Source organism: Cyprinus carpio, chromosome B1, assembly GCF_018340385.1.
Source record: "Cyprinus carpio isolate SPL01 chromosome B1, ASM1834038v1, whole genome shotgun sequence".
In the NCBI taxonomy this organism is placed as follows: Eukaryota; Metazoa; Chordata; class Actinopteri; order Cypriniformes; family Cyprinidae; genus Cyprinus; species Cyprinus carpio.
This window is the reverse complement of record NC_056597.1, coordinates 4,154,146-4,174,625: the sequence shown is the minus strand read 5'-3', so window position 1 is coordinate 4,174,625 and position 20,480 is coordinate 4,154,146. Positions and strand designations below refer to the sequence as shown.

The following is a 20,480-nucleotide window of genomic DNA, read 5'->3' as shown; positions in this document are numbered from 1 at the left end:
TGAACTGCTGTGAATTTTATATTTTCCCTCAAATTTTTTTTTTCTTACGGAAACCCATTTACATCATAGAATTATTATTTACAAGACGCAGACTGCGTTCTGTAAACTGCCACCTGCACCGATCAGTATTAACCCTCGAAGACCCAAATAAATATATATATATATATATATATATATATATATATATATATATATATATATATATATATATATATATATATATATATATATATATAAACATTTACATGTTGTTGTAGGAGGCCTCTAATGAAAAAACGGGGTTTTTACCATTTTGACATTTAGTACCAACTGTAAGTAATTTTTTTATTTAAAACTTGTAATAAAACAACCACCCAACTCAAAGCGTTAATTAATTAAGTAAGGGATAATCAACGGCTAGCTGTGCATTAAATGATTTGAAGTATTTATATGTATTTTTAGATTGTACTTCCAAAATCTGATGACCTGAATAAAAACTTTGGAATTGACTATGTTTAGTTCTGTTCATAACCATGTTCAGATATGATAGTCCCAGAGGCAGTCCTCCAAGAGGCAGAGGTGGACATTGCACTTGCTGCAAAGAGTGTTGGTGTATCCTTTACTATCCTACCAGGTCTGCAGTGACATTTAAAGACATTTAAAACTTGTGAATAATCAAAAACAGTATGTTTCTATTCATCCATGTAATATGTAATATGCAAGGTTCACAGGCATAACAGTTCTGTAAAATCAAATTAATTTAATCAAAATACAATATTATCAACACATTCAATGGTACCTTAATATATATACTTTTACTATTGATTTATCCAGTCCAGTAAAACAAGAAGTTGTACTTCAAGGCATGTTCACAGATTACGTAAGGTGAACAGGCCTTTTTACAAAACCATCCAATTAGCATTTCAAGGCTGAACATACTTATGTAAATGTGGTCACAGAGAGTGATAAAACAAACAAACAAACAAACAAACAAACATGTGCAGGTTTATTTTAGTAGAGCTAAAATTGATGTTCTAATATGACAACAGTGAATTGTATTGACTAAATTAATATTCAAAAGTATGAAGTACTAAAATATTTTCCTTGCACCTTACAATGCATAACTTAATCATTATTTAAATTAACAATATTGCTCAACCATTATTTTTTAAAGAAATATGTGTGAAAGGAAAGAAAACCTAAATAAGATTTTTTTTATTATTATTATTATTTTTATTTTATTTTTTGTACAATTTTATATATAATATGGGCTGTGTTGTATGCGCAGTAAACAGTGGGTGGCGGTATGTCACCGCGGTGCTCTATTTTCCAGTACCCTAAAGAAGAAGCAGCACTCTGCGAAAGTTGTTGGTTGTCCAACGTGTTCCTCGCAAAAACAAAACACGTGCTCGTCCTGCAGTGTGGCGCAGAGCGGCTGATAGAACAAACAAACCAGTTTACCGTAGTATAAAATATTTTCGAAAGTATATACGGTTTTCAGCTATCACTAATATGTCGCCTCCAGTATGTAGTTGTGCTGAACCAGTCAGAAAACTCACACAGCAGGCGTCAGTTATGAGAAGAGAGATAAAAAATCTCAGGTAGGTTCTTAAATCATGATTGCGTTATATGAGATATGATTATCCTGAAAAGAAGATTCCTCTATTCATTGATTGGTCTGTTGATCAAACACAGACAGCAGATGGATGGAACCATACGAGCACATAAGAAGCAGATGTCATCACTTCAGTCCATGCTGACAGACTGTAAACACGAAGACAGATCACAATCAGTGAGCAAAAGCTCTACTGAAATCAGTCAATTAGAGCAAGGTAAAATACATTTAATACCACATATTAACCCACTTTCACTTTTGATTCTGCAGTCTACGTTAGTAGACCACATTTAGGTTGTTGTAAATGTGTACCTTGTCATCATTTGAGAAAACTCTTTGAATGTATCAACTAACTTAAATGGCTGTCAGTGAGATCCTGTCTTTGGATCCAGATGTTATCATTGCCATGTTAAAGGGGTCATATGATGCGATTTCAAATTTTCCTTTCTCTTTGGAGTGTTACAAGCTCTAGGTGAATAAATAAGATCTGTGAAGTTGCAAAGACTAAAGTCTCAAATCCAAAGAGATATTGTTTATAAAAGTTAAGACTTGTCCACGCCCCCCTAAAGCAGCTGGTTCTAACACGCCCTCACATCTCTACGTCAGTATGTGGGAAGATTTGCATAACGCCGCTCAGATGTTCACGCAAAGAAAGAAGGCGTATCTTTTATTCTCGTTGTAGTATTGTTGTTGCCGCCACCGTTTTGTATAGACGCTGTGTGTTTCGTTGTGAAAGCGAAACTACTTTGTTTGGCCTTCCAAAAGAGGACGATATCCGCTTCGTCATGCCTTGAGCTGATCCGTGCTGGTTGCTGAGGAAATACATCAACTTTGCGCTGTGGATCGTTGAATCAGCTTTCACTGTGGACGAAGCGGAGTCCAGCCCGGGGTCGTCACATGTGGTTGCTTCAAGACCAAGGTACTCTCCTTCGTAGAATCTGCCTGCCGCACCGTTCTCAAGCCGACCACCTCTGCTCACTCAAGGCCGCGGTGTGTGATACTGTTTATTTGAGAAGGCGAAACTACTTTGTTTTTGCCTTCCAAAAGAAGACACGACTAGAAATCATGTTTATAACACGTTTATAATGGGTTTTATGTTTATGTCTCGTCGCTCCGGCCGGACAAGGCATCACAATATGTTAAGAGGCGTAACAATTCCATCACACACTTGAGGCATTCGGCCAATCACAACGCGCTGGATAGCTGGCCAATCACAGCACACTTCGCTTTTCAGAGAGATGAGCTTTGTGAAAATCGACGCGTTTCAGACCGCGGGGCATAGAGGAGAAACAATAATGTACAATATCTGGAAAATAATGTTTTTTTTAACCTTAAACTGCATAAACACATTTCATTACACCTAATACACAAAATAATCTTCTTTTTAGCAGCATCATATGACCCTTAATCTAACTAGGACTTCTTGGTCACAGCTTAGTTTCTATGTCAAATAAACTGTATTTTTCTGTTTTTACGGTCTCAGGACGTATTCAGACAGTACCGATTGGATACATCAGCTCATGTTTCACAGTCAAAAATGGCACTCCACGACAACCCACCATATGCAGTTCTTCTCGGGCCAGCTTAAAGATTGAACCCTCAGTCTTCAATAACCCTGAGCATTCTTTGGTTGGCCTGGAACAATACTCCCATATCTGGTATGCAGCAAATGGATGGAGAAACTCATTTGCGTGTGCTGCACATCTCCATTCCTCCTTGACTTCCTGTCAGATTTGTCAACTTTCACTACATACAAAACTCAAGAAATACATGCTGATACAATAATTTAATTTAATTTAATTGTTTTGAAATATGCATTGGAAAATCTTTCTCCTCACAAAATTCCTGAATGAATATGTGACTGCAGAGATCACATTTTTGAAGATTATGTACCCTAACTTTTTTGCTCATTTTCTTTTCACCTAAGTGGAAGATATACAGATTAAATTTTTTATTACTTTTTAGTTAAAAGTCATTGTAACTTTTATGTACGTAGTTCTTAGAACTATGTTAATTTTATATACTGTCAATCCATGATATTTTCTTAGTTGCCATACCATGAAAATCTTGTACAATTGCGACCCTATAGAAAAGCATAATGTTCACAAGTCCTGGAAAACGGCAGACAGTTAAGACAATAGAGAGACTTGTTTATTTGAGATAAATAGCAGTTTAGCACTTGGGACTGTTGATCATGCTAAATCAAATAAGAATGGGTTTAAACCATTACAAGAAGTAAGTTTAATGGATACCTGGTAATGTTTCTAGACAGGTCTGACGAGTGAGCAGGCCTAATTAATGACAATTGAAAGTTCTTTATACATTTGTGTGAAGTGAACTATTTTGTCTTTTTCTTTCACGTTCTCAGGATCATTTTCCTCTTCCATAAGAATGGGCAAATGAGCTACAAAGCCAAAGTAAAGCCACCCCGTCTGAATGGCCAGAGGGTGGGGGTGTACTCCACCCGTAGCCCCCACAGGCCTAATGCTTTGGGACTGACCTTGGCTAAGCTAGAAAGAATCACAGGTACCAAATACTTACAAGACCGAGTGACCTCTGGGACAGCGGTTCTCAACCAGGGGGCCGGGACCCACTAGCAGGTTTTAGAAAACCTAAATAAAATAAGCCAAAACAATTAAATATAGAAATATTATTTTAATTAATTCAACAATTGTGTTTATTTCTTACCTGAATATATGAGCAAAGGTAGCCTAATTTTAAAAGTGGGACTTCTAGAACTGGAAAAGTCATATGAAAAATAATAATAATAACCTCTACTCCATGAATTTTTATGATGATTACACATTTCAGTTATGCTTAGCTCTTAATTATTTTATCATTCGGAAATAGTGAGAAAAAATATTTTAAAAAGTTGTTAACCTTATCTTTAAGTAGTAAACCACCAACAGCTGGAAAAGTCATGGGGTCTTTGAATATTGTTGTGGACACTGGGGGACCTCGGAGTCAAAAAGGTTGAGAACCACTGCTCTACTAGATGATTATGATGTGTTGTTTGCAGTGTAATTTAAAAAACATTTATATATTACTACACTACCTATTAACATTGTGAATTAGCTTTTATTTATATTAAATATTAAATTATAGTAATTTAAGTCAGTTATATTAATTTTGCTATGTGCTTTCAGCATTTTTTTTTTTAAATTCTTTTTTGTTTTGTTTTGTTTTTTTAATTAACTGTCTTTAGCTTTAAAGGGATAGTTCACCCAAAAATTAAAACTCTGTCATTAATAACTCACTCTCATGTCGATCCAAACCTGTAAGACCTCCGTTCATCTTCGGAACACGCATTAATTTATTTTTGATGCATTCGAAGAGCTCTCTGACCCTACCATAGACAGCAAAGATTCAGTAACGTAGAAATGAGATCGTTAAAATAATCATGTGACATCAGTGGTTCAACCGTAATTTTACGAAGCTACGAGAATACTTTTTGTGCACAGGGAAAACAAAAATAATGACTTTATTCTGCAATTTGTCTCCGATGTAGTAATCCTTTATCATTTGATTTTCAAGGGGATACACTTCACTTGTCAGGCGTTGATATTATTGCTGGAACACCTGTGCTAGACATCAAGCCATATATTCCAGACTACGATTCTCCAAAAACAAGAAGAGATGATACCAGCAGTGAATATAGACAAACATCACCATTCACAGACTCTCAGATGCCCCAAGTGATGGGTCTAGACGAAGAACCAAACATCTCAGTGACATCATCTGAATCCTCCTCAGAGCTCAGAGATTGTGCAGCTGGACCTTCAGATTTCTCTCAGTCAGAAAGGTCTGGATCCAGTGATGTGACTGATGTGTTAGCAGAGGTTAAAAACTATGTCAGACAACAGCAGCTTTTCACTGAAAGTCCAGAAGACAAACAGACAGATTCTTCTGAATGCACTTCATTGTCAACCAACCAGCTAAGTTCATCCAGTCTTAAATTTGGATGTGAGGACTACAGTACTATCGCTGCCTGGGTCAGGGCACCTCCTGTCAGTAACTTAGATGTGCGGTTTACTGCCAGTGCTGAGAAAGAGCTCAAAGAGTTTGTTCCCTGCGACAGTACAGGTATTCAATCTTTCTGATGTCTAAGATTTTTTTTTTCTAATGAAGGTAGTTGTAATATTTCTAATTGATTTTTGATTCATAGACCACACAAGACCAAAGTTCCAGTTCTTGAAAGGACCAGAAGAAGCAGTGGCAGCCATTAAAGGCATTCTGTCAGCTGACCCTAGATCAGTATATCGCCGCACGCGTTGTCAAGACCGCCTGTTCTTCTTCACCCTGGATACAGCTGACATCACCTGCTGGTTTGGAGATGGTTTTGCTGAGGTTGTGAGAGTCAAACCTATTCAGAGTTAAGAATTTACAAATGTTGTCTGAGATTTCTGTCATATTCCCACATTTTCAAGAATAAATACTAAGAGAGATAGTTCACCTAAAAATGTAAATCCTATAAAAAAATTACTCACCCTCATATATTTCCAAACCCATAAGACTTGATTTTCTACGTAACACTTTTTGAGAGAAATGTCCATAGAATATTTTTTCTCTTTGTCCATACAGTGGAAGTCAGTGGTCACCAAAATTATTTGGTTACCATCATTCTTTAAAATATCCGCTTTTGTGTTCTACAGAAGATAAAGTCAGTGATGTAATTTTCATATTTTGGTGAACTATGCCTTAATTTGTGTTACTGATTAATGATTAACTAAATTTAGTCTAAAAATATAATTTTATAGCCTTCAATACAAAATACATTAAGATATTTTTATGGTTCACAGCATAGATCTAAATGTTAACATACTATCCTTAGCAAGCAACTGTATTGCTAATCATAGTTCCAACAATTACTTTTTTCTTTTTTTTAATGTATAATCACATAGTTTGTGTATGATTATTTATTACATTTTAATTTGTTAAATGTTCTCAGTGAACTGCTGGGTTTATTAAAGGTGTCGTATGTATTTTTTATTTTTTTTGACATTACCAAAGCATAAAATACCATGATATGTTTGCTGATACTGTATTTAGTTAAGACGCTAAGCTCACATACACGTTCCTCTACAAAACAATGCTGCAGCCATTTATTGTTCTTTGAAATGTCTGTTCTGTGTCAGAAAGTCTGGTTTTGTTTTGGTCTGTGTGATTTCACCCACTGCCAGTTTAACCAGTATTATTTTGACACCCTGGCTGGCCAGTTGGTAGAAAAAAAAAACAGTGTATTGCAGGCATGGAAGCCAGCAAATGACCTGTGTCAGAGTTTCCAGATTCTACCTGACCTGATCTAAAAGCTCTATAACCAGAGACATATTAAAATGCGGATAAATAAACTCATCAAATTACATTGTCAGCGCTGAGTAGTAACTTATATGTAAACAGATTCCAAATATTATGTACTTGTGTACTATGTACTTGTGTAATAATTATGTACCTAATTAGAGGACATTACATTTTAAAATGCTTATAATGAGATTACATTTACTTTTATGGATTACATTATTACATATTATTTACACAATGGCCGTAAATTGTTCATAATTTATTGATGCAGTGATTCCCAAATGTTTTTGTCATCCAAACTCCTTAAAATAAAATAGTTTAGTTTAGATCTAAATAATTTAACACATTCACGTTTAAAGTTCTCTGGTATTATGTAATGGTCATATTAACATGCTAACAATTTTTTTTTTTTTTTTTTTTTTTTTTTTTTTTTTTCAGTTGTATCAATTGTTATGTTTTACAACAGTGAAAGCCTGGTGTAATGTAATGTTTAATGCATTTCATGATATTAACCAAAAAATATATTTTCTTTCTCTTTGCTTTTTATACCAATATGTGTAATGGTTATTTTAAATTAAAGTTAGATAATGTAATCTAAAAAGTAGTCAGAATACTTTACCTAAAATGAGTTACCTAGATTCCGTTACTAACTACAATTTTCATCATGTGATCAGTAACAGACTACAGTTTGTAATTGTAAGTAATCTACACAGCACCGCAGCCTGTAAGGCTCGTTTCCTTCCTTTGATAATTGCACTGGTTCATGTCCTCAATCTGGCAACCCGCGTGAGCATGGACTCTGAGGAGGAGAAACGAGACTCCTGTATTTTGAATTTGGACTGCAGTACCCATTTCAACCGCTTGCTGTCAATAGTGCAGCTTTAGCTAAATAAAATTTATTCCCATAGGAGCGTGATGGTTTTAGAATTCAGTGACGAAATGACTAGACAAAGACAAAATATAAAACCAATTTATTTTAGAATAGTCAGTTGTACAAACTAAAATATTATTCGTAATATAGGCTTATGGCAATGATCCAGTTGCTTTAACAAAAGTACTATACTGTAACAATTTCATGTTTTTATTTTATTAAAAAAAAAAATATGTATAGAATGTTAATTTTTTTCTTTGACAGAGTACAGATAGTGGCATATATACATGGAGACATGAAGAATTTCAATAAATATACATTTATTCTTGTTTGGGTTTAGAAATCCTTTGAAATAGTAAATTAGATAAAATTCATTTTTCTGTAGAAAGGAGACACTCAGATGATTAAATTCTCAGATAGACTCTCTGGTTGAGAAGGAGCAGATGCTGGAGGATACACTGGCATTGAGACTTGACTGTTCAGGTCAGCACATGGCTGCTCGTCATCACCTAAAATCAATGGACATTATTCATATTTGTTCTGACAAATAAATAAAATGCTTAATTTTATAAATGAACCCCCCATTAATTAATGAAGACCCCTGTTGAAAACAAAAGGGGCATTTCTGCAAATACCTGTATCAATGATAAGGCTTTTTTGAGGCATGTCTTCCTCCTCATCAGGCCCCAGATCCTCAATCAGAAACTCCAGAGGTTTTTCACTAATTGTTTCCACTGGTGCCGGCTCTGGTTGTGGCTCAGGTTGTGGCTCAGCTGGTACTAAAGGCACTGTTTCTGCTATTGTGGGTAATACAGGTTCTGTGATAGGAAGTGTGACAGGAGAAGGATCTGTTTCCTGAGCCAGACCAAGATCTTCTGGAATAACTACTTCTTTTCTTGGTCGACCTTTCCTTCCTGGGGTACCACTGGTCTTCTGTTTCACTCTTTTAATGCTTTGTGCCCTGTGTTCAATATTAAGATACATTATTTGAACGACTTATCCAAATTTGTTCATTTGCATCATAATATCACAATGTCATGTGAATTGAAAGTGCTCTAGGCCTTTTCCAGTGCTTTTATTGGCCTAATTCAACACTAGCTTTACCCATAAACCCACTGGTTGGTTGCCTTTTCCTCTGCCTCAGCCTTTCGTTTCTTCAACAGGTCTCTGTCTCTCAATCTCAGCCGAATTCCACCTACCAAACAAACAAATCACTCACTCCTTTGCTGCTTTGCCTGCTGCGGGTATTGCAGTTTACCTTATATCATTAGCTAAGGTAAAACCAACCACAAGTATTCAGAATTTATGAGTGTATGAAAAGGTCCTCAGTGCATGTTTCAGAAGATATGTAGATGCATTGACATAGATAAGAATCGCGCCAGTTATGGTTGTTGCCAGCTTACAAAAATATATTCTAAGAACATTTTGCTTTTGTTCTCATAATGTTATAAAATCATTATTTATTGAGGTTCTCTGAACATTCAAAATCAGGTTTTTTTGTATTGTTTTGTTTTTCTTGGCTATTTGCTAACGTTTAGGGAACATTCCATTTTATTTTTTTGCAAACATTATGGGTGTTAATTTTTAATGTTATTAAGTATTAACATTTAAAAACATTAGTTGAGTGTCCAACCAACTAAAAGCCTTTCAGAAAAAAACATTCCATGAGTGCTGTATAAATAACGTTTTTTTTTTTTGCCAACCTGACTAAAAGAACTTTTGTTCATAATTTTGTGAGAACCTTGCCACAATGTTAAACAAACTTCTGAGAATGTTCCCTGTTAGCTGGATTCCAACTTCAGCATTGTTGCAAGATCTTTCAAATATCTAATCGTAGCTAATTAAAAAAAAAAATTACATAAATGTAATTTTTTAAAATGCCGGGCAAATTACAGTCTAATTAAAGAACTACTCGTTTTTTTGTTTTCAGTTTTTCATCTGATAAAATGTTTCATCCAAACCTTTTCATACAAAAAAAAAAAAAACTTCAACAGTCACTAATGGATAAACAATGAATAAATTCATAATGAAAAAATCATGCTCTTTTTAAAAGTGATTCATTATAAAGTTTTAAATCAAAAGTCATACCTTCATCAGAATCTTTTACTTCAGATGGCGGGATCTCTTTCTCCAATGTCCCTTCCATTTTGTTGTCCTGTCACATGAATATGAAGTACTGAAATGACAGGGCTGAAAAAAATTGTGCACATTTACTTTTCCTGCTGCTAAGAGAATAATTATCTGGTTAAACATTACCATAGTGCTGGGAGAGTTCTTGCAGTTGTGCTCTTATCTTATTTGCAAAGGTGGAGAACTTGGCACAGTGCTCTCAGAAGAAAGTAAAAAAAGGAGGTCATGGTTCTGACAGCCTGTGCATTTATGTGACTGTTTATCTGTCGTCATGAGAGATGACCGCTATTCCTAACCTGGTCAAGGGCCATAGACAAACATGTAGCTAAATCATCAGTTTAAAAAAAATACACATATAAACTAATGGAGATTAACATTAGATTTAAATGAATCTACTAGGTAGGTTGGCCAAGACAAAGAATAGCATCATGGTACAGTATAATAAGTATATTTTATTTAAAAATAAAATAAATAAACAGGTACCCATATGGTCTATTCACAAATGAATGAATTCTTACACAGAGAGACTGTCTCTTTAATTGTTAGTCTTTTATAGTTTGAAGACACCACAGTTGACACAAACTTCCCAGCCACAATAAACTATACCTTTTCAAAGTGATGAAAAAAAAATGATGCTGACATTAAAGGTGTTTCTGCATTCAGTATTTCCATGTTATTTGAATACTCAAAAGGGCTGCAAAGTGCCTGCCCTCTCTGGCCACTCATACATAACCATTTTATCTCTGCTGCTCACTTTCTGGGCGTTCACAATCGTGTCAAAACATATTGAGGTCTGCTCTCCCGCCATTTAGTAGATACTGTGCATCAACCGCCTTGAACAGCTCCGAGGTCAATGAATTAAATATTACCATAGACATTCAAAATTTATCCTAGATTAAAATAATTTAACATTTATTTATAAATTTGTTACACTTTTCACAACAGATTACGTTCCCATAGCAGGCATTTCATTAAAATTAAATGCTTAGTTTTCTCTCTCCCACTGATATAATTTGGTTAACCTCCACCATTGTAACAAAATAACAGCAATACTGAACAGCATTTTAATACTGAAATGCCTACAGAACAGCTGAAGCATGTGTGGGATATTGCTTTATTCTTCATGAAGTCAAGCCTCCAGTAATTTGTAGGATAAAGTACATGTTCTAAGATGTCAGTAGTCAGAGAGGCCATCGAAGGTGTTTGACTCTACCCTGTTAAAAAAAACAAAAATATTTTGCAGTTTATTTTGAGTTGTCATCCTGGAGCACATGGAATATCATGAGAGAATAGCCTAGTGTTTGCAACATATGTATCATGTACAATCAGCCTCATATTCTTTGGCCAGTGTGCAACTGTGCAATTATTGTGCTAAGATAGAAATAAGATGACTTCACAGATACAAATCTACTACCATGTTCGCATTAAGTACTGGTTAAAACCAGGTAAGGGGTTCTCATAGGTGCAAATTTGATGTACTTTTGTGTTATTTAGCAACAAAGCTGGGAAGTTTGAGTGTCTTTATTGTTGTAGGTGAGCTTGGAGTGAATATATGGGGAAGTCGTGGCCTAGTGGTTAGAGAGTTTGACTCCTAACCCTAGGGTTGTGGGTTCAAGTCTCGGGCCGGCGATACCATGACTGAGGTGCCCTTGAGCAAGGCACCGAACCCCCAACTGCTCCATGGGTGTCGCAGCATAAATGGCTGCCCACTGCTCCGGGTGTGTTCACTGCTGTGTGTTCACTGCTTGGTTAAATGCAGAGCACAAATTCTGAGTATGGGTCACCATACTTGGCTGTATGTCACGTCACTCACTCATATTTTCTAAATGGTTTCTCTTGAAATATTAAAGAAATGGAAAATGTAACACACTTAGAGTTGCAGTTGACTCTGGCGCCTTGGTTCTTGCTGCCTCAAGCTGCTTATAGCTCTTATTGCTAGTTGTGACTCATATGTGTTATAAGTGTTATAAGTTATTACCCCTTTGTTTCATATTGCATTATGAGAGAGACCTGACAATGTAGACACAAGAAACAAAATGATGCCCTCTTCTGGCAAGTTCCTACACAGCAAGTGAACTTGTTGAATAGCACACAATATTTTTATAACATTAACACAGGTTAAACAAATAGAAACAATATATAAAACTATAAATATTTTACTTTTTTGCAATATATATTGTGTGTAATTTAAATAGTATAAATTATAGAAACCCCAAATTTAAAAAAAAATGTTGTAAGTTTGTCGTCTCTCTGAATAGCAAGGACATGAAACTAGTTTCAAAGAGAGAGATGTTGTTCGTTGTTCATTTAGAATTATTTAATAGTAGATTGAATCTGTATAAAGTGGTTTCCTTCCCAGTTACAGAATAAGCATTAACCTAATAAAATAAATTCATGTCCATTAATGTATAAACACTATAAAAAAAAGTAAGAGTAGGGAAATGTCTTATTAAAATAAGACATCATATAACATGTATTTTAGATAATAATATAGTGGATGAGAAGAGAACACTCCATTTGGCTATATGAAAAAAAAGTAAAAAAAAAAAATACTGAATATGCAATTATTTCTTTAGTGAAACATTTACCCCTGGTTTCACAGACAAGGCTTAAGCCTAGTCCCAGACTAAAGTGTAAGTGAGCTGTTTTAACTGAAAGAAACTTGCACTGACTGATCTTAAAATATATCAGTGCTTCTGTTTTGTCTCAAAATGCACACCAGAATTTTTTTTTTCTATGGCAAATTAATAAAAATTACTTAAATGTCCTAAATTTCTAAGCCTAGATTCTAAGCCCATGTCTGTGAAACCAGGCCTTAGAGTTTAAGAAATACCTTGTTGTCTATTTTTTAAACATATTATTTGCATTAATCACGTGTAGGCTGGCTCAGCTAGAATAACTTGTTACTTGATGTAACAAAGAAAATACAATGATTTTGAAGTAAACACGTTTTATTGCAGATACACCATCAAATAATGACGAGGCCATTTTAACCTAGTCAGATAAAAACAGGGTTTTGTGTTTTCCTACAGTTCAAGTTCACCATAATACACATTATTTATTGATTACGTAAACAATAAGTTACATAGAATTAAACATATATGGCACACTTCCAACAAATTTTACTCGAATTACAACATTTATACAAACTTTGATGCCACATACTGTAAAATGCAGCACTGTTCGATCTTGTGTTTGTGTGACTGCAGTGGGCGTCGTTGGCCAGAGATGGCGCTATTGAGTATATATTAGTTTCAGTGCCGTTTCCCTCCATGGTTTCTGCTCTCCCAGAGTAACTTGGCGCTGGGCTCAGATCATTATACAGCCCCATATTCTCCCTCCATTAAGGCATCTTTCTACCTTTTGGGCTGAACAGAAATTCCTCCAGAACCCAAGAGGGAAGAGTCCAACTTTTGAGGGGCGATATGGACATGAAAAAGAGGATTCATTTGGAGCTGAGGAACAGGACACCATCTGATGTGAGTAATTTTGAGCCAAACCTTTAGTTTTGTGCCCAGCCATGCTAGCTGTGCTACTTTCTACTTCCACTGACCTGTGTGTACTTTAATGGTAAGCACATGGGTGTAATACCCCTGGTACAGAGTTAGACGAGAAAGTGCTGCGTGTATATTCACAGCACTAATGTTCATTGGTCTGTTTTGATATGAAATGATCCAGACTGTGTAAGCCATACTGAGTAACGTTAGTTAGTTTGGAAAGCTCAAGGCATTATTGCAGCATTTTAAGCCCCCCATGCTGAATGTGTGTGTTCGTGATCTGGCATGCTTTTATACTTAATATTCGCTTATTTTAACATCGGCGTGGTAGGATATGGATGGGATGATTTATTTCACCGTGGTGGCCATGTTTGTTGCTAACATGAGGCGCCCTTTATTACAGGCACTTAAAAGCTAAAGTAATAAACCAGCTAACGTATACTCTGAAGATAGCCATACACTAATACATTTGGTTAAATACGGTCACATTTTGGTCTCCAACACTATAAAACACAGCCTCCATTCCTACGATGTTCTGGTATAATAAGACCACCAGTTCAAAAAATAAAGTAAATATTAATTTGACGAACATACAATCGAATTATGAATTTTATTCTAAAGGGTACAAAGGCTTTCTGGTTAACTTGTATGAATAAACTGAGATTTAAAAAAAAAAGTTAGCCAATTTGCTAAGGTTTGCTTCAAAAGTAATCTTAAACCATATCGTATTTAACACATGTAAGTTATTCGTTAATAAGATCGTGTTGAATTATTGTTACTCGCTGCTGCGAGGCGCCGATTCCCGCCATTACTCCCCACGCGCCACTACCGATTAAACTAACGCTAATACTCAATAAATACTCGCTCTGATGATTTTCAAACGTTTTTAAGATACAATATGTAGCATAACGTGTGCAAAGACGGAACGAGAGAGAGTAAATAGGAGCTAACGTTACATGTGCTAGTTTGGTTGGGCAATCCGGCGGAAATGTTTAAGTTCAGCTTTAAAATAAAGTAAACGTAGCGTAAAATATTATCATGTGACATGAATAACAGCATAGCGTGAGGTTTTCAAACGCAGCGTTGAGTTTTGGTTAATGTGTAGCGTTTTTCTGCCAATGTAGTCTATCTGAGGAGGCGCCATGTTGTCATGAGAGAAAGAAACTCTCCATTTTTGTCTCACTAATTTCCGCTCTGTCTTGGTCTTTCGCAGCAGGAATACGCCATCGACACATCGCTTCCATCCTACATAAGCTCATAAATACCCTCCATTTGCAGTTTGTCACACAAAATGTCACAAAAGACCGTGGTGTCTTTAGGATATGTCCATGTTGTCTGGCTGTCGGCGTGTAATCTGCCGTTTTCTCATTGGCGACTCGCTGCGACAGTCTGAGCCATAGAGCCGTACAACAACAGCAGCAACCGCTTAAGCAAACATTATTCAGTGGTTTTCAGATTAGTTTCTTGACTAAACTCTTATCGACTGTGCATGGCAATTTAAAAACCTTTAAAGACCCAAAACATGATAAAACAAGTGTATTTGCAAGGGTCGCCACCTTGTTTTTTCCCCCCAGTTGAAAACTTTTTTTTTGAACCAGCATAGTTTGTCGCCTCCATCGAGCATGTTCACGTTGGCAAACGTGTCCACCCCCTAGCTGTTAAAATTTGAGCTGTTGCTGTTATGATTCCATATTGTTGTTAAACCTTATTGTTAACACATTACTTAAAGTATTTATATTTTTTTCTCTTATGTTGGTTGTTTCTAGGTACGAGAACTTGTCCTTGACAACTGCAGATCTAATGAAGGGAAAATTGAAGGCCTCACTGCAGAATTTGTTAATCTTGAGTTTCTAAGTTTGATAAATGTTGGTCTACTCTCGGTCTCCAACCTCCCTAAACTGGGAAAACTTAAAAAGGTAATCAGTGTATTCACTTGTTAAGAATGTGAAATTATCTTAGTTGTGTTCTGATATGTATGTATGCATGTTCGTTTTCAGTTGGAACTCAGTGACAACAGAATCTCTGGTGGCCTTGATGTTTTAGCTGAAAAACTCCCCAATCTCACACATCTGAACCTAAGTGGCAACAAACTGAAAGACATCAGCACATTGGAACCCTTGGTTTGTACAGACTTCCTGTCTTATTTGCATGTAGTTTTACACATTTACAAGTTTACAGCTTAACCCTATAAAGCCTACTGTAAAATATTTGATATGCACATTTCTAGTTATCAACGTGATCAAAACAATGCTGAAAAACCTGTTGTACACTTCAGGTCTTCAGTGTCCTTAATATATACACTACCGGTCAAAAGTTTGAGATCAGTAAGACTTGTAATGTTTTTTTAAGAAGACTCTTATGCTCATCAAGGCTGCATTTATTTGATCAAAAATACAGAAAAAAAACCCTGTAATCTTGCAAAATGGTATAACGATATAAAATGGTTTCTGTTTTAATATCCTTTAAAATATAATTTATTTCTGTGATGCAAAGCTGAATTACCATCAGCCATTACTCCAGTGTAAAGTGTCACATGATCCTTAAGAAATCATTCTAATATGCTGATTTATTATTAGAATTATCAATGCTGGCAACGGTTGTACAGACATATTTTTTTGGAAAATGCTATTCTTTTTTCAGGATTCTTTGATGAATAAAAAGTTAAAAAGAACAGCATTTATTCAAAATATAAATCTTTTCTAACTATAAATCTTTGCTATCACTTCTTATAATAATAATAATAATAATAATAATAATAATAATAATAATAATTCCTTACATTTATATAGCGCTTTTCTAGGCACTCAAAGTGCTTTACATTGTCAGGGGGTATCTCCTCATCCACCACCAGTATGCAGCATCCACCTGGATGATATTCTTAACAATTTAACACATCCTTTCTGAATAAAAGTTTTAATTTATTTCAGTGAATGACTTCTGAAGGATCATGTGACACTGAAGGCTGGAGAAATGATGCTGAAAAATCAGCTTTGCATCACAGGAATAAATTAGATTTTAATGTATATTTAAATAGAAAAACATTTTTACATCATCATAATATTTCACAATATGACATTTTTCCATGTATTTTTGATCAAATAAATGCAGCCGTGATGAGCATAAGAAACTCCAGTAATTTTTTTTATAATTCTGATCCCAAACTTTTCACCGGTTGTGTGTGTGTGTGTATGTTTATTTTTATTATATTTTATTTTTATATATATATATATATATTTATTTATTTATTTTTAAATAAAGCAAGCATACAAATACATGGTATTTTCTTATTAATATTGTAAGATGAGCACTTACTGGACTGAAACAACTTAGGTTTACTTGATTATCCTTACATAATGTTTTAGAAAAATTGAAGTTGTTGAAATTGGAGCGTTAGATACTACACAGACATTTATTTATACATTTTATTGCACCGAGCATAAAACAAAGCATTTAAATATAATTTACTGAGACATTATTGGGAGATATATAATAATATAAATACCAGTTTTTACTATAATTAGTCTGCTAGACTGTTATAAAGATCTCATTGATTTACAGTACAAGCTGTTAGTTCATCTACCTTTTGGTCATGTAAATATTGGCAACTGCACCGAATTGCATATTTCTGTGCAGTTTTTGCCTCTAAATAAAATGAGGTGCTTATTGGAGTATGAGCTTCATGTTCCCGGTATCATACTATGTGAGCCATAAAAGCCTGATGTATCAACTCTGAGTTTCTTTTAAGGTTCAATAAACTGTTTGATTAAAACATATATAAATATAACTTTATATGTCAGGCTTTACAGGGTTAAAGCAGCATTTAACCCAAAAATGGAAATGAACCTCATGTCATTCCAAACCTGTAAGACTGACTTTCTCCTGCAATGATATTTAAAAGAAAATATTTAAGATATCTTATGATATGCCCTCAGGTGTGCAATGAAATGTTTTAGCTGTGCTTAATTTTGATGACAGTATAACACAAAATTGAATTGTACAGTTATGGGATTCATCTGTTCACATTGGCAGAAAAAACTCGACCATTTGAAGAGTCTTGACCTTTTCAATTGTGAAGTCACAAACTTGAATGACTACCGGGAAAGCGTCTTCAATCTCCTTCCACAACTCACATATCTAGACGGCTACGATATGGAAGACCACGAGGCATCTGACTCTGACGGAGAAGCTGATGGAGTCGATGATGATGATGATGAAGGTTGGTGTGGCCAGCCTTTTTTTTAGTTTTTGAGTTTTTGGGAGTTAACTTAACAGTGTTTGCTAATATCACTTTAAATACAGAAGGAGAAGAAGAGGAGGATGAAGATGGAGAGGAGGAGGAGTTTGACGAAGAGGAAGATGATGATGATGAGGAAGATGAGGTTGAAGGCGAGGAGGATGATGAGGATGGCAGTGGAGAGGATGAGGTACAAGTTCAATTTTTTGTGTTGCTTATGGAAACTAATAACAGAACAGCTGATTTACATGGGCTTGTTGGTTTCAGGAGGAAGACTTTGGTCAGGATGGAGAAGTAGAGGATGATGAAGATGATGACGATGATGATGATGATGAGTTAGTTGTATTGGAATGAGCACATTTTTTGATTTCATGACTTGGTTTGCTTCCTATGGCGTGTGAGTGGTTTATGAAGTAATTGTTTTATCTTGCTCAGAGAAGAGCAAGGAGGCAAGGGTGAGAAGAGAAAACGAGAAGCAGACGATGAAGATGACGACGACGATGATGAGGACGATGATTAAGAGCCAATGAACAACTGTTACCAACCCTACCCTCTCCTTCCTTTTCAACAACTTGGCTTTCCCATCAACCTTTTTACCCCTCCACAACTCCCCCTTTACCCAAGCGCTAAGCTCCCTGTGGGGGCAAGACTGTACCGGACGGGTGGAGCTGTTCATATGGAGCCTACAAGCTGAATGAAAGCCTTCTGGGTCGGTGGCTTACTCAGCATTCCACAAGTCCACTGTCAATCCCCTGCCCGTTTGTGTTTCAAAACCTCTGGGGACTTTGGGGACTGGTATTTAGTTTTGGGTCTGTGCTTTTAATATTTTGTTGAAAGTGTTTTTTTTTTTTTTTTTTCTTATTTTTCTCTTCTTTCTTTTCTTATATATATTTTTTTTTTTTTTTTTTGACATTTCCTCCCCCTTTAGTTTTTGTTCCAAATTTCCCAATAAGATTGCTATAGCAACTGTGTGACAAGCGGGCCATAATTTTAGTGTGGCAGCCTGTGGCACAAATCAAGGTTGTAGCTACATTTTTACTTTCTGTAAGACAAAAACTTTGTAAATAAAATAACATTTTGTGCTTTGCTCACTCTCCTATTTCTCTGTCCTTTGTCCTAACATTTATTTGAAGACTGAAAATGAGTTTGAGAGACCCATGTCTGTCTGGAGACACTCATTGCCTGATACAGTATAAGTGCATCTGATCATTTTCAATAGATGCACAGTTCAATATTGCTTGTTTTCATGTTGCAGTGCCTTTTCTATTTTCATTTCATTTTCTTGAATACAGTCAAAACAACCAAGTCGGAAGAGATCATCATTCAAGTTCAATCTTCATTGTTTTAAATTTATAAATCTATAACTTTTAATTATTCCATATATATATATATATATATATATATATATACACACACTAGGTCTCGAAGTGCTCGGGTCTAAATGGCTTTGACTAATAATTTGTAATATAATCAAAATGCAGTGACAAACTTATATAGTCAAATATTAAAGGCTCTTTCTTTAAAAACAAATCACAAGTGTTCTCAGAAGATGCATGTTGGTAAATCTGTGTTAATGTTTGCTCAAATCCAATCAAGAATCAGATGGTAAATATAGTGTTTAGTGTGCAAAGGGAGGAACTGCTCACGTTATCAATTTATAATGAACTCCTATAGTTGTACATATGATCCTGTCATACTTTGTACATATTTCAAGTGACTTTAGCATATTGTAGTCACAACATTAATGCAAATACAGGTCCTTCTCAAAAAATTTGCATATTGTGAAAAAGTTCATTATTTTTCATAATGTAATGATAAAAATTTAACTTTCATATATTTTAGATTCATTGCACACCAACTGAAATATTTCAGGTCTTTTATTGTTTTAATACTGATGATTTTGGCATACAGCTCACGAAAACCCAAAATTCCTATCTCAAAAAATTAGCATATCATGAAAAGGTTCTCTAAACGAGCTATTAACCTAATCATCTGAATCAACTAATTAACTCTAAACACCTGCAAAAGATTCCTGAGGCTTTTAAAAACTCCCAGCCTGGTTCATTACTCAAAACCGCAATCATGGGTAAGACTGCCGACCTGACTGCTGTCCAGAAGGCCATCATTGACACCCTCAAGCGAGAGGGTAAGACACAGAAAGAAATTTCTGAACGAATAGGCTGTTCCCAGAGTGCTGTATCAAGGCACCTCAGTGGGAAGTCTGTGGGAAGGAAAAGGTGTGGCAAAAAACGCTGCACAACGAGAAGAGGTGACCGGACCCTGAGGAAGATTGTGGAGAAGGACCGATTCCAGACCTTGGGGGACCTGCGGAAGCAGTGGACTGAATCTGGAGTAGAAACATCCAGAGCCACCGTGCACAGGCGTGTGCTTTTGAACCAGAAACAGCGGCAGAAGCGCCTGACCTGGGCTACAGAGAAGCAGCACTGGACTGTTGCTCAGTGATCCAAAGTACTTTTTTCGGATGAAAGCAAATTTTGCATGTCATTCGGAAATCAAGGTGCCAGAGTCTGGAGGAAGACTGGGGAGAAGGAAATGCCAAAATGCCTGAAGTCCAGTGTCAAGTACCCACAGTCAGTGATGGTCTGGGGTGCCATGTCAGCTGCTGGTGTTGGTCCACTGTGTTTTATAAAGGGCAGGGTCAATGCACCTAGCTATCAGGAGATTTTTGAGCACTTCATACTTCCATCTGCTGAAAAGCTTTATGGAGATGAAGATTTCATTTTTCAGCACGACCTGGCACCTGCTCACAGTGCCAAAATCACTAGTAAATGGTTTACTGACCATGGTATTACTGTGCTCAATTGGCCTGCCAACTCTCCTGACCTGAACCCCATA

General features: G+C 35.8%; 3 protein-coding genes across 5 annotated transcripts; 2 read left to right on the top strand and 1 right to left on the bottom strand.

Moving 5' to 3' along the window:
• The first annotated feature begins 1,325 nt into the window (after nt 1–1,325).
• Nucleotides 1,326–6,962, top strand: trmo (tRNA methyltransferase O). The gene is made up of 6 exons (XM_042716298.1): nt 1,326–1,580; nt 1,675–1,811; nt 3,078–3,252; nt 3,963–4,120; nt 5,129–5,677; nt 5,760–6,962. The coding sequence occupies exons 1-6, from the start codon at nt 1,492–1,494 to the stop codon at nt 5,969–5,971; spliced, it is 1,320 nt and encodes a 439-aa protein (XP_042572232.1). The 5' UTR covers nt 1,326–1,491; the 3' UTR covers nt 5,972–6,962.
• An 884-nt stretch (nt 6,963–7,846) lies between these two features.
• Nucleotides 7,847–10,156, bottom strand: hemgn (hemogen). Of its 2 annotated transcripts, none has more exons than XM_042716300.1 (5): nt 10,020–10,156; nt 9,852–9,918; nt 8,868–8,958; nt 8,399–8,724; nt 7,847–8,272 (listed from the first exon to the last, which is right to left on the bottom strand). In XM_042716300.1, exons 1-5 carry the CDS (start codon nt 10,020–10,022, stop codon nt 8,160–8,162), a joined length of 600 nt encoding a protein of 199 aa, XP_042572234.1. In that variant the 5' UTR covers nt 10,023–10,156; the 3' UTR covers nt 7,847–8,159. The 2 variants fall into 2 exon arrangements, with proteins under 2 accessions (XP_042572234.1, XP_042572235.1); XM_042716301.1 differs by having other exon boundaries at nt 8,880–8,958.
• Nucleotides 10,157–13,151: 2,995 nt separating this feature from the next.
• On the top strand, nt 13,152–18,715 carry anp32b (acidic (leucine-rich) nuclear phosphoprotein 32 family, member B). 2 transcript variants are annotated; one of them, XM_042716296.1, is made up of 7 exons: nt 13,152–13,372; nt 15,157–15,306; nt 15,388–15,510; nt 17,420–17,606; nt 17,690–17,814; nt 17,892–17,959; nt 18,060–18,715. In XM_042716296.1, exons 1-7 carry the CDS (start codon nt 13,319–13,321, stop codon nt 18,142–18,144), a joined length of 792 nt encoding a protein of 263 aa, XP_042572230.1. In that variant the 5' UTR covers nt 13,152–13,318; the 3' UTR covers nt 18,145–18,715. The 2 variants fall into 2 exon arrangements, with proteins under 2 accessions (XP_042572230.1, XP_042572231.1); XM_042716297.1 differs by lacking the exons at nt 17,690–17,814; nt 17,892–17,959.
• Nucleotides 18,716–20,480: the final 1,765 nt, after the last annotated feature.

Excerpts from the sequence above, each read along its gene's own strand:
- trmo (XM_042716298.1), top strand. The coding sequence starts at position 1,492 with ATGTCGCCTCCAGTATGTAGTTGTGCTGAACCAGTCAGAAAACTCACA. Across the intron at positions 1,581-1,674 it reads AGAGAGATAAAAAATCTCAG|ACAGCAGATGGATGGAACCA; the intron begins GTAGGTTCTTAA and ends GATCAAACACAG. Across the intron at positions 5,678-5,759 it reads TGTTCCCTGCGACAGTACAG|ACCACACAAGACCAAAGTTC; the intron begins GTATTCAATCTT and ends TTTGATTCATAG.
- hemgn (XM_042716300.1), bottom strand. Across the intron at positions 8,959-9,851 it reads AGTAAAAGATTCTGATGAAG|GTGGAATTCGGCTGAGATTG; the intron begins GTATGACTTTTG and ends TTTGTTTGGTAG. Across the intron at positions 8,725-8,867 it reads ACCAACCAGTGGGTTTATGG|GGCACAAAGCATTAAAAGAG; the intron begins GTAAAGCTAGTG and ends TATTGAACACAG.
- anp32b (XM_042716296.1), top strand. The coding sequence starts at position 13,319 with ATGGACATGAAAAAGAGGATTCATTTGGAGCTGAGGAACAGGACACCA. Across the intron at positions 13,373-15,156 it reads GGAACAGGACACCATCTGAT|GTACGAGAACTTGTCCTTGA; the intron begins GTGAGTAATTTT and ends GGTTGTTTCTAG. Across the intron at positions 17,960-18,059 it reads GACGATGATGATGATGATGA|AGAAGAGCAAGGAGGCAAGG; the intron begins GTTAGTTGTATT and ends TATCTTGCTCAG.